The sequence below is a fragment of the Neomonachus schauinslandi genome, chromosome 9, assembly GCF_002201575.2.
Source record: "Neomonachus schauinslandi chromosome 9, ASM220157v2, whole genome shotgun sequence".
NCBI classification, from domain to species: domain Eukaryota; kingdom Metazoa; phylum Chordata; class Mammalia; order Carnivora; family Phocidae; genus Neomonachus; species Neomonachus schauinslandi.
This window is the reverse complement of record NC_058411.1, coordinates 11822394-11849749: the sequence shown is the minus strand read 5'-3', so window position 1 is coordinate 11849749 and position 27356 is coordinate 11822394. Positions and strand designations below refer to the sequence as shown.

Sequence of the window (27356 nt, the reverse complement as noted above, 5' to 3'; positions counted from 1 at the left end):
GGCCCCCAGAGATCTCAGGCCCTGTAAATAGATCCCCAGAACCTGTAAATATTACCTTATAAGAAAAAGGGATCTCGGGGGTCGCCTGGGTGGCTCAGTTGGTTAAGCGTCTGCCTTCCGCTCAGGTCATGATCCCAGGGTCCTGGGATTGAGCCCCTCATTGGGCTCCCTGCTCGGGGGGGAGCCTGCTTCTCCCTCTCCCACTCCCCCTGCTTGTGTTCCCTCTCTCCCTGTCTCTCTCTCTCTCTCTGTCAAATAAATAAATAAATAAAATCTTTAAAAAAAAAGAAAAAGAGATGTCGGCCTGTGATTAAGTGAAGGATCTTGGCACGGGGAGATTATCCTGGATTATCTGGGCAGGCCCTCAATCCAATCACACAGGAGACAGAGAGAGACAGGGAGATTTGATACACACAGAACCAGAGCAGTGTGACCTCGGAGGCAGAGACTAAAGGGACATGGCCACAAGCCAAGAAACGCCGGCCGTGGCCGGAAACTGAAGGAAGCAAGGAAGGGTCTCTCCCCTAGAGCTCTGGAGGGAATCCGGCTCTGGGACAGCTTGGTTTCTGCTCAGTGAACGTGATTTCGGGCTCCTGGCTTCCAGAACGGCGTGAAAATAAATTTCTGTTGTCTTAAGGCACCAAGTTGTGGTAATTTGTCACAGTAACGATAGGAAACTGATACACTAGGCCCCAACCACCGTCTTCTGAAAGAGATTCTCCGGAGAGGAAGCCCGGCAATCCGTTCTTTGGACAAGCGCCCTGATTCACACTGAAATGTGAGCAGGGGTCTCCAAAGAGGCGCGGCCACCCCAGGGTGGCAGGCGATGAAGCTCAGTGACGTGGGGGCACAGGATTACGTGTGTGTAATTAACAAAGAGGCGAGTATATTTTAGGACGTGTGTTCTAAAATGTTTTCCTGATATGCCATCCAGTCAAACTTTCTACAATGACAGAAATGTTCTTTATCTGAGCTGTATGAGCAGCCACAGGCGACCACTGAGCACTTGAAATGTGGCTAGTGCCACGGAAGAACCTAATTTTTCATTTCATTTCATTTCAATTCATTTATCCCAAGAGCCCCCATGGTGACTCTGCTGGACAACACAGATGGCGCCCACTTCCGTGAGGCAAGCCTTTATATTGGCCAGTTTCTGGAAGTGTGTAGTAGGCAATAAATATTTGTCAAATGAGCGGATGGACAACTGGATATGTGAGTGCCTCCTCCAGGCAGGACAGAAGATTGCATCTTGGCCTGACTTCTCATGATGCAGACGATGAGGATCCGGAAGCTCATAAAAGAGAAGCAGTTTTCACAAAGCCGCCCAGAAAGTCATAAGGTTCAGAACCTCGAAGTCCCGACCCCCACCCACTCCCCTGTTGTCTCTTCACACCCGCCCCTCCTAGCTGCTCTCTGAGCTGTTCCTAGAAGCACGCGCCAGGCTAACAACACAAGCATTGTTAAAGACGGTGACCATCCCCTCTTACCCGCATATAGAATTCTCTGCCCTCGTTCCCAGACTTGATCTGGAAAATGTAATAAGCCCCAGGGTAGCGGGTCGTGGCTTGCATTTGGAAGATGTCAGCAGGAACAGAGCGTCCTGACACCACATCCATATCCCGGTACAGGATGGTAAAGGGCTGGTCTCTGCAGCCAGGATTCTCAGCAGGACACATACAGCGGCTGTTGGGAAGGGAAATCATGCGAGAATGTGGTAAATCCTTTCCAGATGCTCCTTGTACCTACTTCCTCCCTTAAAACACTGAAAAGGAGGCTACCCCATTTTTAACATCTGAATGCTGTAGCTGTAGATCCTCTCTGCCCCTGGGTCTCGTCTAAAAACTCACCAGGGTGTAGGTGAGCTCTCTGTGTCCTAGAGAGTGGCCTATTCTGACCAATCAGATATTCCTGCTACTAGAGTATCAGCCTTAGATGTCTGGTTTGCAGAATGCTGGCACATTCTCTAATGCACTTTACATCTGTCATGTATTTATTTGGCAAAATGCGTCACTGGTCACATCGCCCTTCACTTCCCCAGATATACATACTCATAAAAAAATTCTAAAAGTAAGAAATCACATGAGATTGACAGGAACTGGGTGGTCCTTGGACATTCTCTGTAGTACTTAGCACGGTCTGTGGAGAACATCACTTCATCTTTTCATTTGATAAACAAGAGCTTAGAACTCACTAAATTCACTATAAGACACAGTGTTAGACACTGGAATTGGAAGGATCAATAAGATCCTGACCTCAAACAGTTCATCTTCTAGTAGGAGAAATAAATCAGGGACAAAAATATCTCTACTACAAACGGCTAATTTGAAACGCTAGTAACAACATTGTCATAATATGAAACCATTGACTCTCTTTCCCAAGGAAGGCCTGTTGTAGACGCCCCTCGATGTCTTCCTAACCGCTCAGATCTCTCACCTCATCCCTGAGATTCCCCCTAGGGGTCAGAGTTCACAACAGGATAAGGTACGTCTGTAGGTACGTTGCCTCGATGGGCAGAACTGGGAGTCAGCCTTGCCTCGTTTCTGTTGCTCTCCCCAAACTTCTGATCTCTCTTCAAAACATTGGTTGGTTCTATCTCCAAAATACAGTCCAAGTCCAACCACCTTCACCACCCCCTTTATCACAGCCTTGTCGTTCAGGCTACCATCAGGTCTGACCTGGCCCTCTGGGATGGCCTTCTAATAGGTCCCTCCCCCTTCAATCCATTACATGGCAGCCAGAGCGCCCATGGTCAAAAAGCCAGATTCTGTCTCTGCCCTGCTTGAAGATTCTCCAATGGCAACCCCTTGCAACGTGAGTAAAAACTAAACACCCACTTTAGCCTGTAAGACCTATGGGGTCTGGCCTCTGTCAATTTCCCTCCGATCACTGCCCACTTCACTCACCAGGCTGCAACAACTGGACCTCCTCCGTTCCCTGAAGACATCGAGCTCTCCACCACCTTGTAGCCTTTGCACACGCTGTCCCCTCTGCTCTTCTACCCTCTGTCAACATCGACTCGTTTTCCCATTCCAGCCCAAATGTCACTTCCTCGGAGGAGCTTTCAGACTCCCCAGTCTAGACCGAGTCCAACCTACATTTTCCTTTTATAAATTCCCATTCCTCCGGCTCATAGCACCTATCCCAATCTGTGGTTATGTTTTCATTGATGGGACAATTTGCTTAATGTCTTTCTCCTCCACTCTCAGGAGAGCAAAAACCATGGTGCCCGGCTCAGGTGTTGGCCACGTAACAGGAGCTCGACTAACACAGAATAAAGGAACGTATAAAAATAATTTTGGAAGTTTTGTTTTTTAAGGTCGATCAAAATAGCCAGGCCAAAATGTCCCTGGTGGCCAAATGGCCCCTTAAAATGTCACGCGTCACACAGAAAAGACTGCTTCCTAAATTAAGAAGCTTGGAGGAGGGCCTGATGACGGAGGGCAGCTGAAGAGGATCACAAACAGCTGGGGGAGGTGGCACTGCAGCTAAGATCTGAAAGATGGGGCGGGTCCGTCTATGTGGCAGTGGGAGAAATGCCTTCCATATGGTGGAAGTGGGTGAGCGAAAGTCGGGAGGCTGGCCGCTCCAGGGTGTGGGTAAAGGTGAGGGCAAGTCCCATGCATGTTGGCAGGGGGACAGGACACGGACAAGGACATGAGCTGGAAGGAGGCGGCTGGCGTCAGAATGAACAGGTCCTGGAGGCAGGCAGTTTTCAGCTGTGTGCCACGGACCTCCCCGGCCACCCTGGCTCAGGGCTGTGCATTGAACTGGGTCAGTCCCTGGCTACAGACAAGGGCAGCCCAGAGGATCCCGGGGAGAACCAGCAAATGCGAGCCGAGAGAGCAGCCTGACACTCCTCTCTGCCCCAAAGGACCCTGGAACCAGAAACCAAAGGGTTGCTACAAGCACAGCTCTTAGCATCGAGGGAAACTGTCTGCAAGGACCAACCCCCCACACCCCACCCGCCCCTGCTTTGTCCTCTTTTGCCAGTTTTTGTTTGGAGCAGGAAGCACCCTGCTAAGCCATGAATGGCTCTTAGATGCTGCTTTCCTAGAGGACAAGACGGATGTGTCTGATTCATCCCTTTATCTCCACACACAAGGATGTACCTGTGTGTGTGTGTGTGTGTGTGTGTGTGTGTCTGTGTGTATGAGTGTGTGGTAGGCAATAGGCCAGGCAGGGGCACTCTCCTCTACACCACACTGGCAGCCTCCTGACCCAGGCCCCTCACTCATGTTCCCATTTCTCAAATGACTTACTTATCACTGATCCGCAGATAAGGCTCCTCGCAGCGGATGGGGTCAATGCACTTGAAGCCCCCCTGCAAATTGTAGCAAGTCTGCTGCAGGTTACACGTGTGGTTTCCGTGCTCACACTCGTTGATATCTGAAATGCAGATAAGAGGCTGAAATAGGACAGGGCTACCCAGGTGTGTGTGTGTCTGTGGTGGGAGCAACCTGGGTCTTTACTGCAGAACTGCATTGTCCGCTGTGATAGCTACTGGCCACGGGTGGCTACTGAGCCCTGGAAATGGGGCTAGTGCAAGGTGAGATGTGCTGTAAATGGAAAAGACACACAGATCTTGGCCACGCGGTACAAAAAGGAATGCAATATCTCATCAATAGTTTTTACACTGAGCACATGTTGGGATGATAATATTGTACATGTGTTGCATTAAAAAGATATATTCTTAAAATTAATTTTACCTATTTTTTTTTATTTCTATATGGCTCCTATTTGTAGCTGACTTGATATTTCTATTGCCCAGCACTGCCATGGAGAATTCTTGCTTGGTGTTCAGGTAAGGTAGGTTCGAGGAGCTGAAATGGGTCAGTGGCTCAGCTCCTAGCCTCTCCGCTGGCCCCAGTGGGTGGACCAGGGGCTGGGAATCAACCCAAGCAGCCAGTCTGAAGGAGACCTACACAGGCCTTCACAGCCTGGGATCCTGACCCTTTGGGGGACACACAGTCAGATGTGTGAGTTTCCCTGGCTTCCGCTCTCTAGGGAACCAGTAGAGAAATGCTAACTAGGCTACTCTCCAGGGGCCGTGACAAAGCCTGGACCATGGTCCATGAGTGGGGCCAGGCCACAAGAAGCCTTGGTTGGGTCTGGAGGAGTCCTCTGAGGGGTCGCAGAGATCCGCCCTGGAGGCCGGACAGGCCACCTCTACCTGTGGAGTTCATGACAGAAGCGAGAGTACCCATGTCCTTTCTGAGGCCAAAGTGTGGGTCACAGGACGGGAAGGCCAGACATCCTGGCCAGAGCCTGCCACTCTGGGAGCCACTGGAACCCACTCATGCCCTCATCCCTGCCACCTTCCCTAGATGAAGACATCCAGGTGACCCCCTAAGCCAGCCCCTCCTCACACCTCCCCCAGCCAGGCCCCTCTGGACAGCCTTACCTTGGCAGCTTCGGTTGTCATCCAAAAGAATGTATCCAGGGGGACAGGAGCAGAAGTACGTGCCGGGCTGATTCACACACTCGTGTTGGCAGAGGAACTCAGAGAAGCTGCACTCATCCATATCTGGGGGTGACAAGTCACACCTGCTGCTTATAATCAGACTACCTGGGGATGGGGGCTTAGTGGTTTTCTTCTCTAACTCCCACACCCTCCTGACACATATGACAGCACATTTGTGGCTACAAAGTTGCCATTTTACTTCTTGCACACTCGGGTGACGGGGAGCTCACTACCTACTGAGGAAGCCTACCGACATTTGGACAGCTCTAATTGTTAGCATGTTCTTCCCTATAGGGAGCTGAAATCTGTCTCCATCAAACTTCCCACACGTCTACCTCTGGCGCAGCTACATTATCTACTCATTACAGACTCATTTTGCCCAGTTAGGTAAATGTACCTTCCACTTCTAGAGGTGGGATTTGTTTGCCCACTGGAGTTTTCTGGGTGCAGAGCTCTTTTTTTTTTTTAAAGATTTTATTTATTTATTTATTGGAGAGCGAGCGAGAGAAACAGCATGAGAGAGGAGAGGGTCAGAGGGAGAAGCAGGCTCCCCGCCGAGCAGGGAGCCCGATGCGGGACTCGATCCCGGGACTCCAGGATCATGACCCGAGCCGAAGGCAGTCGCTTAACCGACTGAGCCACCCAGGCGCCCTGGGTGCAGAGCTCTTCTCCAAAACCCAAAAAAACATTCCCTTGGCCCAGTCTTCTGAAAGGGCAACTTTACCAGTGCCAATGGCCCTCTATTCACCCCAAAGTTGAGAAACAATATTATTTCTAAAGTCACAACTGAAAGGGACATATCCGGGAGGCCAGGGATGTCCATTATATTAAAATGTCTTTGTGTCCAAAAATCTCCTTGAAAAAGAAAACTCTGGAGTGGCCCGGGTTTGGCGAGCGTATCATCCCTGGGTGGCCCGCCGGCCTCAGGAGGTCGCTGGGACCTGGGAAGCTGGAGCTGGGCCACCTTCCAGCTGCAGAGGTGGGGATATGAAGGAAGAGCCATTGACCATGTTGGCCGTGGCAGCCAATGCAGAGGGCGGTTCCGAAGAGCCAGCTCTTCATTGCACACAGAGTTTGGCAACAGAGCCCCCGTTTGAGCCTCATTCGAGAGGCGCGCCAAAGAAAACATGTTTTTCTTTCATTTGTTGTTTCCCGAAAACTTGCTTTCCCTAGTTTCCCCATGTGACATGTCCTCGGATTGCTCTTTCACTCACAGACCACTGGTGGCTGGAATCACCCAGGGAGGGTGTCAGCGCAAATAAGGCGGCTTCCCCACCGCTGGCTCATTCTGGGTGTGACATGCCTAACTGCCTCTCCCATCAGAGAAGGAGAAACTCCTTCCCGTCTCTCCCAGGGGTCTCCAGGCAAGGGGTTCAGAGCCAGCGGAACCGCGATGCTGATGTGAAAAGTTAAAACATGCTCAGTGAGGCAAGATATGCTTCTGGCAACTCCTCTCCCCCTCCCCTGGGACCTTGTAGAGTCCCAGGGCTCGGGGCCCAGCCCATCAACAGAGGGTGTCCCCCTTGATCTCGGTCATGTTTGTAGATTCTGGTCCATACCTCCGGTAGAAGCAGTAATATAAACCTGCAGCTCCCGAGTGCTTGCGATGTACCAAGCGCTGGGTTAAATGTTTCAAATCCCTCATTTTTTTTTAAGATTTTATTTGTAAGTCATTTTAAGTAATCTCTCTACCAATGTAGGGCTCAGACTCACAACCCCGAGATCAAGCGTCGCACCCTCCACCGACTGAGCCAGCCGGGCGCCCCGTGCCTCATCTGATTTAATCCTCGCCTCAGCCCTATGAAGGAAGCGCTATTATTAGCTACGTTTTACAGACGAAAAATTGAGGCTTACAGAGGTTAGGTAGCTTGACTAAGTTCGCAGATAACGAGTAAGCAGCAAACCTGGGATTTGAAGCCAGCCAGCCAGCCTCCAGATCCTACGACGGGTCAGCACAATGCTGTAATGTCTCCCTGAGTGATCATGCTCAGGACTTAAAAATCAGTGGATTTGAGGGGTTCCAAGGTTGGGGGCATCCCCTAAGTAGGACTGGCTCCAGGGCAGATGGAGAGGGCAGCACCCACCTCCACCTCCTGTTGGGTAGGGAGGGGCCCTAAATGGGCCAGGGGTCACTCTAAGTCTTAGAAACGGGGGCGTCATGGTGAACATGGGGAAGATGGTGATTTCGGATAAAGTGCGTCAACGGAAAATCCTTGCCACACCACCAAGGATGTAAACTCTCTGAAAAGCCAGAAGTCTCTCACACTTACACCTAGAAAAAGTCAACTAACATGGAACAACACTTAGGCACACCAGCTTTTTTCATCTTTATGACCACCCTATTGCCTTGGCCAAGGAAAGAGCTAGAATTTGAACCCAGCTCCGTCTGGGTCCAGTCACCCCCCTATACCACCTCTGCAGATGGTCAATAAACACCTGTGGAGGTGCAGAAACAACTAATTTTGTCTCAACAAATATTTGTGGAGAAACAAATAATCCCATCTCATAATGCTAAACGTTCCCCCTCTTAGGCCCTTGGCCCAGATTCCCCAAGAAGTGCCATGGGAGGAACTGAAATCTAGGAAGAAAGTAGCTTTCCATGCCTGAAGGTATTTTATTAGTTTCTGGGACTGACATTTAATCCATTTAAAGCTCTCTCTGCAACTGCATTCTTGGGGCTCCTGCTCTCTGGGCCCCAGGGAGAGGTGCTCAGTTGTTCAGAGAACTCTGTCCCCAGAACAACCCAGTCCTCAGTGAGGCTACCAGACAAGTTTCATTCATGACCTGGGTCAGTTCCTGTCACAGTGAAACCCAGGATTAAGTAACTTTCCATTCAGCAGGACAAAAAGATTTTCACGCCTTAGGGTATGGTTTCTTTATTTTGAAAAATACAGTGAAGCATCGTTAATTTGGACTGTGCTAACTCACAGCTGCTCATCATGCCAAAAGTGGACAGAATGGAGTTTACTTTAATCCAGTATTTACAAAAAACAAGGAAAGAAGGGAAGGAAGGAAGAATGGAAGAAAGAATGAGCTGTACATGGCTCTGTGCGGGATGCTACAGGGATTTATATGAGTAAAATGCCATCCCTGTTCTCAAGAGTTTGTAAGAGTTTACAAGTTTCTTGTTACAAGGCTTAATAAGAAAATTATAATAGAGTTCACAAGAAAGCACTGGCAGAGAATCATAGCTTCTTGGTCTTGGAAGGAATTTATAAAAGGTCAATAAAGCCACCATATTATGTTCTCACAAATTATTACGAATTAATTAATGCAATGTTCAATCATTTGTTCACTGCTTTGAGAACTGTTGATTGTATGCATGTTATGTGCCAGTCCTGAAACTAGGCACTGATTATTTGTAGAGATTTTAGAAGTTCACAAAGTATTTTCACTTACCCATATGATCTCATCATTCAGTGCCCCCGCCAACGCTACCCTGTGACATACGCTATTATACCAAAGTCATTTCCCTCGACAAGCACTATCTATGCTAGCCCCAGGACTCGTCAGTGCTGGGCAGGCACAGATAATTCAAACCAACTCACAGAATTGGGCAACTCCTTTCCCTCTTCAACCCCATGTCAGACCCTAAAGGCAGCTCTATTGGTTTTTGCATTAAGGGTCAAATGACAAGGGAGGGGACTCTACTCCACCTTTCAGGAAGTGACTCGTCTCTGCTTTGTGTGGCTGTGACCCCACTGGACTGGGAAATGTCCCAAACTGGGGATGTGTCTGGGAAAGGAGAGGAAACACCTGTAAAGGAAGCCCTTGTCCTCCGCCCCTCACCCCTGCACCCCTTGGACAGATGGAAGTCTCCAAATGCCAAAGCCCATTACCACTGCAATGAACACCGTCATCCTCAAGTTCATATCCTGGGTCACAGCGGCAGATGAAAGAGCCATAGGTGTTGACACAGGTTTGCACGCAGGGGTTCTCTGTGGCACACTCGTTCACGTCTAGGGAAAGCAAAAGCACATACATCACTGACCATTCCCACAACAGAACATCCCCACTGACGAGGCAGAAAATGCACTGGCAACAAAATCTACTGGTACCAGGAGACCAGACTCACAGGTGCCAACGTGGATCTTCATCCGGGACCTCTTAGATCTAGAGCTCAGACCCCAGAGTGTTCACCGGAGGACCAGGGTCTCCATTCACATGTCCCTCCTTGCTCACAAGTTGTTCATGAGTTGGGCAGGGTAGAAACAACTCGTACATACATCCTGTCCATGTGGATACATGTACACACATACCCCTCCTAGTAAGTCCAGTCCCCACAGGATTTCCAGGCAACATCGGCTCTTTCCCATCATCGGATGCATTCTATCACTGATTAGCTCTTCCCTCACCCCTGCTGACTTTGAAGTTTCAGGTAAACAGATAAATAACCATGACCATTCTAATAATAACTCTTTCCTTGCCACACCACCACCAAAATTCCTATGTTGAAGCCCTAACCCCCAACGTGACTGGATTTGGAGATGGGGACTTTGGGAGGTGATTAAGGTTAAATGAGGTCATACAGGTGGGACCCCCATGATGGGATTAGTGCCCTTATAAGAAGGGACACCAGAGAGCTTGCTGTGGCTCCCTCTGTCCTGTGAGCACACGGTGAGAAGGCAGCCGTCCTCAGGCCAGGAAGGGAGCCCTCATAAACACCTGTCCATGCCAGCATCTTGATCTTGAAATTCTCACCTCAAGAACTAGGAGAAAATAAATTTCTGTGGTTTAAGCCACTCAATCTGGTATTTTGTCACAGCCGCCTGAGCTAAGACAATTACTCATAAGCAATGTCACTCATTATTACAAAAGGATCTCACACTTACCAAATCCTTACAAGGACCACTGCCCCATGTTACAAGTTCAGTGCGTTAGGGAGAGGACCACAGGGTGGCACAGGGAAACTTTTAGATAATGCAGTATTTCATCATCTTGAGTGTGGTGATGGCTGCATGGGGTATACAGACGGCCAAGTGTATGAAATAACGTGCCTTTAAGAGTGCAGTTTATTGTACATCAATGATACATCAATAATCTTAAGGTTGTTTGAAGGTTGGGAGATGTGCCCAAGTCCAGGAGCTACCAAGAGCACAGTTGGAACCGCAACATGAGTCAGGGGTCTTTCCATAATACCTACGAGTCATTTATTCTGCAGAGCTCATCGGGATGAGGGAAGGGGGAGGAAGGAGCCCCTTTCTCCACTGGCACTGGCTGACCCGTTTTAAGCACACCCTCTCCCAAGCCCCATATGCCAATGACCAAAGTTCCAGCTGAGAGAATTTCTATCCCCTTCAAAGTCCGGGTAAACCTCTTAAGGCTCTGAATAGAGATTTGAGTGTTTTCAGAGTGAAAAGGCTTCAAGGGGAACAGCTTGAGAAGCTTTTCTTCACGGGGAGGGCTAATCCCATGCCCACAAAGCTCCTGCTTCCTTAGAGCTGTCGGGGGGAGTGGGGGAGAGAAACAGGGCTCTGCAGGGAGGGTCCAGCGAGGCACCAGTCTCCCCAACAGAGCTTGGAGGCTCTGCACCCCAGAAGCCAGGAGATGCCGTGGCGGGGGCCTTTGAGTCAAGTGCAGGTAGGACGGAACTGCCAGGCATTAGGGCTGGTGTCCTTGGCTTCTGGCCACACGCTGACACGCCAGGATGAGGGAGCTCGGGTCTTGCTCTCTTGCAGCTCTCAGCTGCCTCTGCAGAACAACAGGTCCCCCTGGGACCTCTGCCCCCTGGGATCCACACGGGCCCAAGTGCCCTTCTGAATCGTGTGGTTGCAGGCCACACCCGGCTCCAACCTGCTGGACAGGAAGCCTGGAGCCTTGGTTCTCTCAACTCTGCCACCCCCTGGCTGCATGACTCTGGCCACGTTGCTTAATGCTTCTGAGCTTCGATTCCCTCCTCTGCAAAGCAAGGTGACATGCACCTGCCCTACCTATCTCCTCAGGCTACTGCTGGGGTTCAGTGAGGTTAACAGACGTGACGATAATTCAAAGAGCACAAAGCACCCTTCCCTGCACGAGGTGTGAGGATTACAAAAGCTCAACGGAGAACGTAGCACCTATGGCACCCATGGACCCTGCTGATGCAACATCCCCGTGGCTGGGTGCCCGCGTCCAGGCCTCAGCGCGCTGCTGGACTTGGCACTGCCTGGTGGGTCATCTGCTCCCCTTCACAGGCCTGTCCCCGAGAGGCCTGAAGGACATCGGGGCCTCTGCGCTCTGCTGCGCACGGCTGTTCCTCGCGAGGTGCTGGAAGCACCTTGCCAGCCTCTGGGTGGACGTCTGGGCTGGCACTTCCAACCCCCCGGCCTGGGCACAGAGAAGCCTGCATCTGCCCTAGGTCACTTCTCACAACAGCAAGGGAACCAGGTGCCTGCTCCCTGCTCCAGGGGGACGGAAGGGCCCCTGTTCTACCAGCTCCCTCTACCTCCAGGCCCGGCCTCGGCTCTTAGAAGAAAATTACCTCTCCTGGCAAGAGGAACACAGTCGAGACTTCTTCGAACAATTAGCAGAACCAGCTTTGGAGGAAAGACAATCCAGGATCAGCCCCTTTAACGCTGATGCCTTCCTGTTTACCCAATGATTTAGATACGATTAAGCTAATGGAAACATAATATCCTCCAGCTAGCTGGCTCGGAGCCTGCCCGCCAGACCTCAAATGGTGTGACAAGGAAATGGGCCCTGCAGAACCTGGTGGCCGGCTCTAAACAAAGACCTCATTCTGAGTCCCCGGCACTACCTCCACCCTGGACAGAGCCGCTGCCAGGGGCTGGAGGCCTGGGTGGGGGCCGGGGGTGGGGCGGGCAGGACTTGCACGAATTCCTTGGGCCTTGAGCCCCCATTCACTTCCTGAGCAGAAGAAATCTTCAAATGGAGACTGCAGAAGGCATGCAGCTTGCTTTTCTCGAGTATCAGTATTTAAAGTGCTCATGTAAAACTCAGAAAATGCCTTTGTTTTGGGGCCCGGCTTGGCTCGGTCAGTTGAGCGTACAACTCTTGGTTTCAGCTCAGGGCATGATCTCAGGGTTGTGAGATCGAGCCCCACGTCAGGCTCCGCATCAGGCTCTACGCTGGGCGTGAAGCCTGCTTGAGATCCTCTCTCTCCTCTCCCTCTGCCCCTCCCTCTTCCCCCTGCTCACTCACTCTCTCTCTCTCAAAAAAAAAAAAAAAAAAGCGCCTTTATTTCACTCTGTTTTTGTGGGGAATGCTGACCACCCCTCTTGAGCATCAGGAACTGAACTCAGGCTACAAGACATGCGTGAAAATTTCCAATTAGCCCAGAAAGCTGGCAAGGCGACTTGTGGAAAGGAGACACACAGAGAGAAGCAAATCCATGAAACCATAAGCCCCAGCTGCTGGATGACTGGGGTTCTCCTCTCAGCAGTACTCAGAGCACTTTTTGAGATGTTTCCCACGGTGACCTGGAGCAGGAGCAGACGCTAACCACGTCAACTGTCAGACTCCAGAGAAGACAGGATCTCGCATTCCACATTGTGTGCAAGGGCTCATTGGCCTCGCATACCTTGGCAAGACCTTCCATCTTCGTTGAGGGTAAAACCAGGGTTGCAGGTGCAGGAATAGGATCCAGGAACATTCGCACAAAGTTGCTGGCAATAGCCGTAGCGACATTCATCAATGTCTGGAAAGAGAAACGCTAGCAAGGTGAGACATTTTTTCCCGATCACCAGTGCCGCACCCGGCAGCATGACCATCCATCGCTTCCAGAGCAGGATCAGGAAGGGAGGGGAAAGAGAAGACAGTACCGACTGAGTGTCAGGGATGGTGATACCCTCCGGAGTCTAAGGCTCAACCCACTTACAACCCTCCCTGACCCATCTCAGTCCCGTGAGCACCTGCACCTGTCTGGAAAGTTCTAGAAGAAATGTCTGCCTTCACTGGGATATGGGACAAGACAGCCTCCAAGATTTTATCCAACTCCAATACTCAAAGCTAAGATTTATCCAACAAGAGTCCACTCGAAGATTCTGTAGAAACATCACACGGCCCCGGGAAGGGACAAGTTGGCTTAAAATGTAAGAGGAATCCACAGCCTTGCTCCAACAGGCTCCTCCCCAGCTCTGTTAACAATGATCTGTCTAGCGCTCGGGAACAAGAACAAGTGTAGGCCAGGACAAGCAGGGCAGCACGGCAGTCTGGAGACCTATGATCCAGTAACACAAGGATGCCAGAGTTCGCCTTGGATCTCCTGCTTGCACCAGAGCAGACATAAAACTCCGGATAAACACGCCTCTCCCAAGCCATGGCTGGCCTTTCCCGAGCAAGCAGCTCTGGGGCTGAATGGAGCCTTTTAGCAGAGCTGGGCAATATGCCCTCCCTGCTGACATGTACCAGTCAATGGGGAGCCTGATGTCATTGGGAAAGCACTTCCCAATACTCCAGGTTAATGGGCTGATGGGCAAGAGAATTCACTCCTCTGGGATGGGATGCCTTGAATGGGAAGCCTACAGATGGAGACCCAGTCCTGACCTATACAAGTAACCTGCTGTGACCCGTTGATCCGACTGCAGCTATAACTGGTCCTTATCTTATCCCCACCTCCCCCAGATGTTCCCTCCCCAGTATCCCAGTTCCTTGGAACCAGAGTCCAGCCAGGGCTCTGGAGACCAGTTCCGATTCTGTCTCTGTCCCTGGTTTCTACCACCCACTGCCAGAAAGGACCCCTTCTCCACCTTAGCCAGTGTTCAGCCCCCTCAGAGGCTGTGCCCTGCCCTTGTGATCCTGTTTTACATCTGAGCAGCTGCTACTTCTAACCCGGCCCACCACACTGCCCACTGAGCACTCTGCAGCTCCTGCTGGGAAAGCACACTGACTAGTGTGGTCGCTGGTCCTGACCTTTCCCAGCATGCAGCTGGGCACGTCACCGAGGCCAGGGAGGTCTTCACTTCGGATATGAAGTGTGAGCGGGTTGAGCATATGGCACCACGTTAGGCTTACAGGAGCATCCCTCCCAAAGCTTCAGGCCCCCGTGGAAGAGAACAGCCCTCCCAAGGAGAGAAAGGTCCCAGTTGCTGGCCCCCCTCACGTGGGGAAGGGTTTCCTGGCCCTAAGGTCTCAAAAATGGAGCCTGTGTCCCGCTCACCTGGTCCTCTCTAGCGCTCCCTGGTGGTGGAAAAAAAAACTGGCCTGAGAGAGAGGTGCCAGATTTTTTGTTCAAAATGTTCCCCCTCTTTGAGTCTCAGTTTCCAACTCTATAAAAGTTGGATGACATAATATCTAACATCCCTTCCAACTCTGAGAGCCGACATATTAAGTTCCTGTACAAATAACTCACTCACACTGATCTGCTTATGTTCAAATCAGTGGCATCAAATTTTCCATAATAGCTGCGGTTGGTTAAAACGCACAGTGACCATCATATTCACAAATGCCCCCGTGTGCAGCCAGCTCTCCAGTGCACGCCTGGAAAGAAGAACCAAGCCAAGTCTAGTCTGGCTTATCAGGCCCCAAAGATGCTTCAGACAGGGCTCTAGAGCAGACTGACACTCAAGTCTTAATCAAGGGAGTCTTGGAAAAAAGAACCTTCTTTTTTTTTTTTTTTTTTTGTTTCCATGATGTTGTTTGGATGTTTCTCCACTCCTCCAGGACTGATTTTTGGGCAAGAGAACAGTGTCTTAGAGAACTTAAACTGGTAAGGCTTTTCCAAGAAAACACAGCATAGAAATCACACCCTAGAAATAGAATTCAAGTGACAGCTAGAGATTGCTATGAATTCATTCTCTTGGCTAAACCAAAACCAGAGGGGAAGAAAGGCAAATAACTCTCCAGTAAAAATAAACAGAGAGATCATATAGCGGATGCCAACTGCAAGGGACAAAATTCTCAATTGGTGATGACTGACTCCTTCAGAGTAAAAAGACCACAAGCTAGTGTGGTGGGTATTGGGAGGAGGTGTTAGAATCTACTGATCCACATTTGAGATTTGGAACATTTCTGTGACTGAGCAAGTGTTCCCTTCTCTTAGTATGATTAGTATGATTTCTAACTAAGATAGAAAGGAAGCAGGTCTAGGCAAAATCAAATAGGAGCCCTTAAAACTTACATTCAAAAACTCTGATAATGATATTGACATGATGGTCACAACTGATTTGAAGGAGCAGTGCATAGCCTTCCACCTCCCTACCCTCCCCCCCAAAGAAAAGCCCACTGTCCTTAGGCCACCCAGTTATGCCCCCATTCCACAATACCCCTGGCGACCATTAACTTCCAAGAGCCTCTGCGAGCCCCAGGGAGCTGTTACCTAAGCACTGGCCTTCCAGAAGCCAATAGCCATCGGTGCAAGAGCAGGTATACCCTCCTTCCGTGTTGATGCAAATCTGGGTAGGGTTGCACTGGTGAGAATCCGTTGCACACTCGTCCACATCTGTAACACAGACATATTCCGGAAAACGTCACCTACATTTATCCAGAGCCCTGGAGCCACCAGGAGTGCAGGCTGCTTGCTTGTCCTTCCGGGAAGGAGGTGATAATGTCTACAGGTTACATCCAAGGAGACGGACACCCCTCCCTGATGGATACCACCAGGAGACACTGACCTTTTTGGAGGGGGCAGACCTAGTCTGCTCCCCAGAAATCCACAAAAGAAAATGGCCAAGAAGAGAACACACATCCTGGGGGAGTCTTCTGAGGTCCCGCCCCATCACTTTCTGAAAACAGGTCACCTTGATAATAACCATGACTTGATTTAGAAACACGTTTTGTCTTAGGTGGATTCATGCAGATGTTAAACAGGGGTCTGTTGTGTACCTGCCCAAGAAACACCTCTGAGAACGTAACAGAAGAAAAATAAACGTCTCCCGCCAAAGGAAGCTAGGAGTGGAGCCACTTGATTGTATCCTTCACGAGAATCGTTCCGCCTGGGGCTCCTGCACCTTCCCGAAGCTTCACGGAGCCCTGCAGCCTTCCTCCCTGCTCCAGAGCTCCTGGGACTGATCTCCTCCTGCCCTCTGCTCAACACTGGGGCTCTCTGCACAGCTGAATGCCCCTGGCCGTCTGTCTGGCAGTGTGTGGGTACCTGTGTCCAAGTCAGCCCCTTCTCCCTAATCAAGAGCTTCAGAGCGTAGAGACCAAGCTATACGCATGGCACATTCCTCAGGACATCGGGTGTACACACTCAGCTCTCAAAACTATTTCAATGGAAACAAATCCTTCTGCCCTTTCTCCCTGCACTGCTCTTGAGAGAGAGTACTTGGCATCCTGTAACAGGACCTCCTGACACCACACACTCTCACTTCCATCTGGAGGAGGAGACTTTCCGTAAACATTCATCTATTAATTCACTGCACGGGATCCATCAAGCGCCCTGGATCCCACGTCAGTGCCTCCCCTCCTTGTCAGCCTCCCTTTCCTATCTGTATTTTAGCAGGGCGCCTGCATTTCGCTCCCCTCACTCCTGCACTCGGGGAGGCCTCAGCTACATCTTCTCCCTGCCTCCTCCAAAAGGACCACACGCAGTTGGAAACAATATTAAGAGCTACTCACCGAGCACGTGTAGCATGCATATGCTGTGTACGCACGTCATGTGTGTCGTGTGCACGTGTACCACGCACATGTAGTCCGCATGTCCTGTGTATATGCGGTCTGCCCGTATTGTGTGCACAGGTCGCGTGTATATAGCACACGTCACAGATGCTACCATATTTATTCTCACAAACCCTACCAGGGGGACTCATGACCCCCATCTTACAGATGGGAAAATTGTGCTGATACAGTGAACAAGTACCAAGCCAAGAGCTGAGCCCAGGGCTCCCTGCCTCCCTGACTCCAAACCCCGCTGTGCAGGAATGGCCGAGGTCATATCACCAAGGCGGGTTCAGGTGACACCACCAAAGTCCACCACCCCCCCTGCGACACGTCAACACCGATGATGCCAATCAATCCCCGCCCCACCCCAAATGATCAGAGGTCTGGGCATTGCAGGAAACCAGCCTTCAGTCCTCTAAATACGCAGCTTCCAAGAACGCGGCTCCAAGGTGGTGGCAGCCTCCGTTCCAACCCGACACGCTGATGACGTGCAGCCTCCGTGGCAAAAACCCAGCCTGTTCTTGGCTGCAAGAGCTCCTGCCTCTGCCCTTGGCCTCCATTCCACCCTCAGGGCTGCCCACCCAGCAGAGCCTCCCAGGGGAACCAGAGAATAATGCTTGGCCAGCAGCCACTCAGGCTCCAATCCCTATCGAAGACTATGATCATAAATAATGTCACTATCGGCCAACGCATAGTTACATTTTTCTGGCCCGGAGTGATGGATGGCAGCCCTACCCTGGGAACAACAATGCCTCAGGAATTTGCATGCTTTTTCCTGCCTTGAGGGGATTAAAGGGTGAGAGTGACCCAAGGGGAGAAGAGCCATTAGACTTGGTGATAGCAAGTTCCCAAGACTCTGTGTTTGTGTAACTCGCGACACACACAATGTGCCGACGGACTCCTGCAGAGAGAAACCGACCTCGTACCAGTGGGCCAGACGGGGCTCCCCAGGGGCGTATGGGGCCTGAAAGGATGCAGGCGTGCATGCACACGCACACACGCACGTGCAAAACAGTCCAGCCTAGAAACTACATCTTGAAAGTGCATTTTTTGAAACACTCCGCCACTTTTACTGAGTTAAAGAATTAACTCGATTCGACGGCAATTCTGTCGACGTATGTTCAAAACTCTACATTTTCCACTTTCACTCACCGAATGGATTGTCAATATATACATATTTTTTTTGAGAACCCTCTAAGTCCCTGGAGTTTTTTGGAGGGTGTGTCTTACCTTTATATCCTGAAAAACATACCCGGTGTGACGCTGCGTCCATAGTAAATGTTCAGTAATTCTTTGGTGAATGAATGAATTGAACACATGAGCAACAAACATGAATGCCTTTAAGCCCCCCGGACAAGTTTCCACAGCCAGCATGCTGGCAGGACCGTTTCTGGTGTATGGACTTTAAAGACAACCCACAACCAACCCCCCTGAAAACCACCGTCAGCTTACACACCTGGTGGAGCAGAAACTAGAATGTTCTCACCGCGGGGTTCCACCGGGGCTGAAAGACTCAGCACACATTCCAGCTCACAGCTGAATTGCTTACATTAAATACATTCGACTTAAATAACAGAAGGAAAAATACATCGAACCACTCCAAGGACATTCTTTGGCAAAGGGTCCTTTTCTGCATCAATGGAAAAGTACAAGTTACAGCAACCTGAGTAAGTGTCATTATCCCCGTCTGCAAACCACACCTGCTAGTTCCTTTCCCGTGTGATACTTAGGAAGAGTCTCCCAAGAAAGAATGCTCGGTTCATTCAGTCCTTTACTTATGGATTCATTCATCCTTTATGTTCTACTGTGGCTCTGTGTGTGTGCGTGTGCGTGTGCGTGTGTGTCCTATCGAACCTCCAGGCCATTTGGGAGAGCTGGCCTCCAGCAGGGCCCTCCAGCCATGTCGCTCCCAGACGGAGGGTTTCCTTAGAGTCCCCTGCCCCCTCCCTGCCTCACTCCTGGGAGCTGTGGTCCTGGTCAGCTGCCCAGGCACCTGGACGATTCCACCAGAGCATCCGTGGCTCGTCTCTCCCCAGGTGGCACAATGTCCGTCCCCTCTCCACGTGGCCAGCGCCCCAGCAACCAGAGGGGAGAGCTCACTCCCGCCTCCAGAACCTGGTGGCGGATCGAAGCCCCAGCCCTGCACCTGCCCAGGAAGAAACTGTCCTCTGCACTGAGTGGCACAGCTCTGCTGACCTGTGCAGCTTTGTCTGAGCTGTCACCTCTTCCATCAGATGTCCCCAGAGTGGCCTTCGATGGAAACCTTCTCAATCTGAAACAACTGCTCGCTCTGGAAGGTCATCAAGATCAGTCACCTCCTTGCCACCCTCTCAGGAGGCCGCAGGCTGGACTGGGTTCCCAGGCCTCAGGACAGTGGCCCACATATTAGGGATACTTGTTTAGGATTTTCTCACATCCCCGACCTGATGGAAAGCTTCACGTGGGCAGGTGCGCTAAGACAATGTGAATAAAGGATGTCCATCAAGGTCAGTTGGAATCTCACAGTGGCGGCAGATGGAGGAACTGGCCCCAAGACATCAGAAGGCAACTGCCCGACAGCCCAGACAACAAAACAAATGGGACTCTTTCAGGCTGACTCGAGAAACACCGCGGGGAGGGACCACAATCTTGGTGTTGGTTCATGGGTTCTTCTATAAAGAGCTCCATCAGCAAGCATAACAGACTAAAGGTACTGTCATAAATCGGTTTGAATATAAACAATATGCATATGCATGCCAGCTCTTTATCATATTTGAATATACATACCATATACAAAGATGCATTTACACGTCCACATTTATTCCTGAGAGTTAAAGGGAAAATACTTAAACGGTTTTCATAGCACACACTCTAATTGAAATTAAAGGTCCTTTAAAAACTAAGACAAGGGCGCCTGGGTGGCTCAGTTGGTTAAGCGACTGCCTTCGGCTCAGGTCATGATCCTGGAGTCCCGGGATCGAGTCCCGCAGCGGGCTCCCTGCTCGGCGGGGAGTCTGCTTCTCCCTCTGACCCTCCCCCCCCTCTCATGTGTGCTCTCTCTCTCTCTCAAATAAATAAAAAAAAAATCTTTAAAAAAAAAAACTGTAAGACAAAACAAAACAAAAACCAATGATTCATCCATGCCCACGGGAAGAACATTTCCTAAGCCGTTCTGCCTGCACCAAAGCCTAGGAGGGGAAAAAAAAGACCAAAGGGCCAAGACCTCCCCAGAAAGGGCTAGTGGGTAAAAAAAAAATAACCTTGGGGGCAGGCAGAGCTGGGTGTGAATCCAGGCTCCCGCTCTTGATAACTAGGTATCACTGAGCAAGTTCATTAGGCTCCCCGACCCTCCTCAGGTGTTCTGCTAAATAGAGCTAAGTAGAGTTCATAAGTTAACGCGTGCACAGGTCCTATGGCCACTGCCTGGCACACAGTAAGTGCCCAAGAAATTTTAGTTCCCTTCCCCAAATGAGGTGCTATTTCTAACAGCTGTGAAAGGTAGGGGATGCATGCCCCTGCCTCGGCTGGCTTTGTTCTGGGATTCACCAAAGACACCAAGCTGACAGCACTGGGGCTCAGAGGGCTGTAAGCATGATCAGCTCTATCGTAACCAGAGCCGGGGACTTTTCCCCCTAGAGCGGTAGACATGTGGCAGGAGACTGGGACAGAGTGAAAAAAGATAGGGTAGGTATATTCCTTCACGGGGCCTCAGTTTCCACCTCTGCACTTCGGCATCTATGGGTCCATTTACGATTCCACAATGGCAGATGTCCAAAAGCCTAGGAGTACGTGTGTCCGACCTGAATTCCAGAGCCAAATGTGATCAACATTTACCCCACCTATGCTCTTCCCTCTTGCCATGTCTTCTGCTCTCCAATACTGTGGATAAGCAAGGGGTCATCCTCGTGAACCCCTGTGCACAAGCTCAGAGGAATGTCTCTGTTCTTGTGTGAGAACAGCCATCAGCCAAAGGGAAACATTCTCACTGGGTGACACTGGGAGAAAACATCCAAAAGTATTTGGAAGGCAACACCTTTCCAAAGGCCTTTTTTGGAAATGGCAAAATCATTTCCTTGGTAGTAAATTTTTACCCAGTGAAACAACGTGTTTTCCCAGCCCATTTTTGTTCCTTCCTTGCTCAAGCTAATGGGGCTTGATAAGAAAGAAGAAAGTAACAATGGCACATTCCTACGCCTCCAGCTGAAGCCAGTCTCAGGCCTGCTGCTAGGCTGGGTCAATGCCATTTTTCAGCGAGACAAGCCCAGCCAAGGCTGGAAGCTACACAGGACCTACTTCCCAAACACCTGCTTAATTAAAGACCTCAGCGTTTGAGAACTCGCTTGTTGAAATCCCAGGACATCTGCACTCCATGTGTTTTATGGGTCCTGGGCAATAGTCAGGAACCAGATCTTTCTGTGTTTACAACACTTTTCTCAATGCTTGATATTACGCTTAGAATACAAAGCTTGCTCATATTGTACCGCTAATTAGGCAACAAATATGTGGTCCATTTTTCCAAACAACAACAAAAAAATCCTTTCCTCTTGGATGAAACCAGCTGAAATGCAGGTTCCCACCTCTCTGTGGATTCTATTTTTCTATCCATAAAGTGAGAGCTTGGAGGAGAGTTCTGGAAGGCCCCTTCTAGCTATGACCTTCTACAGAAACAAACTATGCAACTAATGGAGAGCACATTGTTTGGTCTTGGGTAATTATTTTCATCAGAGTGCTTGGTAAACATCAGCTGACTTCAGCTGCTTTCAAAATGGGCAGAGAATTGGCCAAGCCCATTCAACTTCTGCCAGTATATGAATGGTCACTGAAGTTGTTGGGGATGGGGGGGCGAGGAAGGGATGACACGTATCTTCCCTCTTGAGTGTCAGGCATCAAATTGTCCTGACAGCAAGGAGCCAAAGCTGCTTATGGCCAGCCTCGACGTGGTATTTTTTTTTTAAAGGGCATGAAGCTTTAATTATTACCATGATCGGAAACCAAGCAAACGTGGAGCTCAAACTAGATTTCCATTTACTGAAATTCGTGCCATTTGTCCATCAACAGAGAAGGATTTTTGAACCTATACAAGCCAGTGGTTCCCAAACCTAGCCACCCAAGAGAATCGCCTGACTCAATCAGAATGTCTGGGGTTGAGGCTTGGAAAACTGTTTAAAGTCAGCTACATGATTCCAGTGCAAAACCGTATTTGGAACTTGCCATGCCAGACCAATATTTCTCACACTTGCATGTGCATATGAACCAGTGGGGAACTGGCTAAAATTCAGGGTCTGGTTTGGTAGATTTCTGCATTTCTAACAAGCTCCCGGGCTTGCCAATGCTGCTGGCCCTGGGGCCAAACTTTGTGCAGCAAGGGGCTAGATTCTCGTGAGTGATATTTGGTTCCGTATCCATGCAATCTGCTCAGAGTTTCAGAGGCTGTTCAAGGAGTCCAGGAGAGAACTAAAGTGTTCAAATATCAAGCCAACGATTCCTAACTGGGTATTTCTCTACGATCAAACCCACGGGTTACTATACACTACCAGGATTTTAGAGTCTTACTAAACAAGTTTGCAGCTCAGTCTACACCAGACCAAAGGCTCTCCTGGTATACAGAAACAGCCGTTATTCAATTCCACCCTGCAGTGTTGGAGTGCCTCGGGTGAAAGCATCGTGTCCCTTTAGAAGTTCTGGCCCGCTTCAGTTAGCCAGTGGTGTTTGATTTCCTATGAGTAAACTCAGTTTCCCAAACATTAACAAAGTTCTTAGAAATCCTGATTCAAAGTGATGAGAAAATGTGCAAAAGATTCCAATTAGAAAGAAGGACAGTGTCTTTCCTCTGAACGCAGACCATCCCTTTTCCATAAGCACGGTCTAGAAATCCTACAGCCCTTGAATCTTACCATCTTCGCTGCGTCTCCCCACAGGCTCCTCCTCCTTGTCCCCTCTGAGCCTATTCCTGCCCCATGTCCTGACTTCCTTGTCACCCTCAGTGCCACGGTCTGTGATCTCCTTGTCCCCGATGCTCTTCCAATACCGTGGTTAAGGGCATCACTGTTTCCTAGTATCCCAGGCTAGAAACCCCGGGCATTCTTCAATCCTTCCCCCAACTCCCTATTCTCACATAATTCTCCTTCTGGAAATCTTGCAAATTCCCCTCTTTCTTTATGTCTCTCCCCAAAGACTCCAAGGCTTCATGGTATTTTCTCTAAATGATTGAAATAACTTTGTTACTAGTCTGCCAGCCTCCAGTCTCTCCCCCTGACGGCAAGCTAAACACAACCTCCAGAACCATCCAAGACACAAAAATGATCATGTGGCTCTACTCCTCAAAATGTTATAGCCCCTCCTTAGAAACGCCATAGCTTTCTTTTGGCACCTCGGCGACCTAGCACATCAAGCCTACTTCCCTACTCCAACATGTGCTAAGCACATCTAGCTTTACAGCCCTTCATATCGTAATTACGTAGTTAGCTGCATATGGCCCATCTCCCTCTACCAAACTGAGAGTTTCTTGAAAACCAGAACTGGGTCTTATTCACATCTGTATCTTAAGCTCCTAACACAGTGCCTGGCATGGTGGAGAGAGTATGGAAATAAATTATATTTGAACGAAGGCACTTCATTCTTGGGAGTTTTCTGAAAGCAAGAGGGAAAGTGTGTTAGGCCACGGGGCATTAGAAGAAACCAGTTTAACCATCCATTCCTTTAGAGGCCTGTATCTCATCCCCGTGGGTTGAAGGCTATCTGGCAGACAGCTCCAACTCCAGTAAAGCCTCAAGCCTCAGCGTGTCATGTCTGGGGCTTTATTCCCACCCCAGGCTTTGCCCAGGGCTGATCTGAGCGTGTCCTCAACCTCCAAAGGCTTTGACACGCCATGTGCTTGGCCTGACGGAGTAAGCTATATTTCCTCTTTCCTCCTAGAGAGCTGGATGTCCAGTCAAGGACAAAGTTTACTTTCAACAATCACTAGAAGGAGGAACATCAGAGGAGAGAAAAGCTACACCTTCATTCCGGCCTGAAAATGGGCTTCAATGGGACCTCTGAGGGCACAACCAGGAAATCCAATCCATTTTTCAGGTTCAGGACAAAACCCTCAGCCTGGGGCTGCCTGTGAGAATGCCCAGCTGTGCAAACTCACCCCAAGGAATCAGCCTATCGTCAGCAACACACACTCCCTGCCAGGTCACTCCCAGAGCCTGATAACGAAATCTTCATGTGTTTTGTTCCCCACACCTGAGTTCAGAAACCCTGCTACCACTTCTGACTCCATCACTAACTAACCAGGGTGCCACTGCATGTCACTGACCTTCTGCATTTGCTTTCTTATCTGTGAAACTGGGCCACTACCACCTGCCCTCCTAGTGCTTGCAGGCCAGTGGGGAAGACTGCCATAGAAAAGAAACAAATGTGTGGAGGGCACTGCAGGGGGCTATGAGAACATAGAACTGGGAATGTCCCAAATCTGGGAGGTGAGGGCAGGTCTTGATACTGAACAATGATGTAGAGGAACGGTTCCTTCACATACACCTAATCTGGAATCCTGGGACAAGGGAGGGAAGTGACAGATGGCTCTTTCAACGTAAGAAGTTACAAGCAATAGGCCAGGAGGTGATTGAGAATCTAGATATTTCATCCTGAGAGCAACCTACTATGTCTCCTCTCCTGCCCCCACCCCTCCACCCTGCTCCTGTCTCTAGCAGACAACCCCAGCACACCAGAGAATAACTCTTAAGGCTACAGCTCAAGAGAAGGTAAAACCTCAAGGCAAGGAGGAAGAGGGGATAAGCATGGAGAGACCAAAGGGGTTGGGAAGAGGATACTAGGGATGTTGTCTCCTGGCTGGGGGGAGGGGCACATGTCCTGAGAGTCTGGAAGTGAAGGCCCACCCCAAACAGCCCAGGGCTGAAATAGCCGCACCTGCTCCCCACCACCCTTTGGCCTTGGTAAGAGTTGGATTCTATCACTTGAGCCTAAAATAAATATTTGAACTAATTAAACACTTTTCTGAATTGCGTGTTTACCCAGCCCATGGAATAGAAGCTGTCCTTTTATAGCCATTCTTCTCTGGTCCCTAGCAAATCCCTGGATTTCTCTAGTGTGGAAGGCAGGGAGAGGAAGGAGCTGCATGTGGGGCCAACCAACTAACTGACCTGCCAGACCACTCTGGCACCCCCCATAAAGAGTAAAGTGCCCAAGTCCCAGTGGCAATAAAAAGCTAAATAGGATTCATTTAGGCCACATATATTCACCATGAACCAATACTGCTGTAGGTACTAGGGATTCAAAGATAAATGACACATGGGTCATGTCTGTTTAGTTTAGTAGGGACCAGATAATTCCAATTAAATATGGTAAGTGCCATGCTGGAGCAAAGCATGAGGTCACTTCCAGGAGGAACAGACTTCCTGGAGAAGATATTTGGGTGGATCTAGACAGATGATGTGATAGAGGCTGCCACAATGGATACTGTCCTCCAATATCCATTCTCCCAACTAAAGACTGTATTTTTCAGCTTCCCTTACAGTGAAGTGGGACTATGTGACTAAATTCTGGCCAGTGAAACATAAATAAAAATAATGCATCACAACTTCTGAGTCATACTTTAAAATAATGAGTGTGTGGTCCCCTTGTCACTTCTCTCCTCCCTCTGGCTGGAATGTAGGTGTGATGGTGAGAACCAGGACAGCCATCTTGGATACAGAAGTGAGTATGGAAATAAGCTATATTTCCTCTTTTGAGTTTGGCCAAGCCACTCCACCCACCCTAAACTACCTGCCTCTGGACTGTACCATGAGGGAAGATTTAAATTCTCTCTTATCTAAACTAGTGTGTTGAAGGTCTTTTTGTTATAGCAGCTTAGCTTGTAACCTAATACAAATGAATAGGAGTTAGCCAAAAGATGGGCTCCCTGTGGCCCTGCCCTCCTAAACCTGACGGGTGGATGCACACTGGCCTGGAGTTTCCCTGCGACCCTTCCCTGATAAACCTAAAGGAACTAGAAAAGGGGAAACAAACAAAGTCCAAAGTCAGTAGGAGGAAAGAAATAATGAAGATCAGAGCAGAAAGAAATGGAAGCTAAACAAAAAATAGAAAATATCAATGAAACTAAAACTTGATTCTTTGAAAAGATAAACAAAAGTGATAAAACTTTAGCTAGACTCACTAAGAAAAGAGAGAGGACTCAAATAAATAAAATCAGAAATGAAAGAGAGGAAGTTATAACTGATACCAAAGAAATACAAAAGGCCATAAGAGACTACTATGAAAAATTATATGTCAACAAGTTGGACAACCTAGAAGAAATGGATAAATTCCTAGAAATATGTAATCTTCCAAGACTGAATCATGAAGAAATAGAAAATCTGGATAGACTGAAACTAACAAGGAGATTGAATCAGTAATCCAAAACCTCTTGACAAACAAAAGTCCAAGACCAGATGACTTCACTGGTAAATTCTACCAAACATTCAAAGAAGATTTAGTACCTACCCTTCTCAAAATTCTTCCAAAAAATCGAAGAGGAGAGAACACTTCCAAACTCATTTTATGAGGCCAACATTAACCTGATACCAAACCCAGACAAGAACATCACACAAAAAGATTACAGGCCAATATCCCTGATGAACATAGATGCAAAAATTCTCAACAAAATATTAGCAAATTGAATTCAACAATACATTAAAAAGATCATACCCCATGATCACATGGGATTTATTCCAGGGATGCAAAGATGGTTGACATTTGCAAATTAATCAATGTGATACACCACATTAACAAAATGAAGAACAAACATCATATGGTCATAAAATTCAGCATTCATTATGATAAAAAACTCTCAACAAAGCAGGTATAGAGGGGATGTAACATAATAAACATAGTAAAAGCCATATATGACAAACCCACATATAATATCACACTCAATGGTAAAAATCTTAATGTTTTTCCTCTAAGATCAGGAATAAGACAAGAATGCTCACTCTCACCACTTTTATTCAACATAGTATTGGAGGTCCTAGCCAAAGCAATTAGGCAAGAAAAAGAAATAAAATGCATCCAAATGGCAAAAGAAAAAGTAAAATTGTCACTATTTGCAGACAACATGATTTTATATATAGAAAACCCTAAAGACTCCACCAAAAAAAACTGTTAGAACTAATAAACAGGGGTGCCTGGGTGGCTCAGTCAGTTGGGCATTCAACTTTTTTTTTTTTTTTGAGATTTTATTTATTTGAGAGAGAGAGCGAGCACGAGAGAGCACCAGTAGGGGGAAGGACAGAGGGAGAAGCAGGTTTCCCGCGGAGCAGGGAGCCCAATGCGGGGCTCGATCCCAGGACCCTGGGATCATGACCTGAGCCGAAGGCAGACGCTTAACAACTGAGCCACT

The 27356-nt window shown here is 49.0% G+C and overlaps 1 protein-coding gene across 2 annotated transcripts in view; it reads right to left on the bottom strand.

The window, feature by feature from the left end:
• Positions 1–27356, bottom strand: part of FBLN5 (fibulin 5) — a 75612-nt gene that overhangs the window by 5368 nt on the left and 42888 nt on the right. For both annotated transcript variants that reach the window (XM_021679641.2, XM_044917946.1), the window contains exons 5-10: positions 15717–15839; positions 12981–13097; positions 9301–9420; positions 5402–5524; positions 4260–4386; positions 1488–1683 (exon numbers count right to left, since the gene is read on the bottom strand). In XM_021679641.2, coding sequence (XP_021535316.2) covers positions 1488–1683; positions 4260–4386; positions 5402–5524; positions 9301–9420; positions 12981–13097; positions 15717–15839 — 806 coding nt within the window. The remainder of the gene's footprint in view (positions 1–1487; positions 1684–4259; positions 4387–5401; positions 5525–9300; positions 9421–12980; positions 13098–15716; positions 15840–27356) is intronic.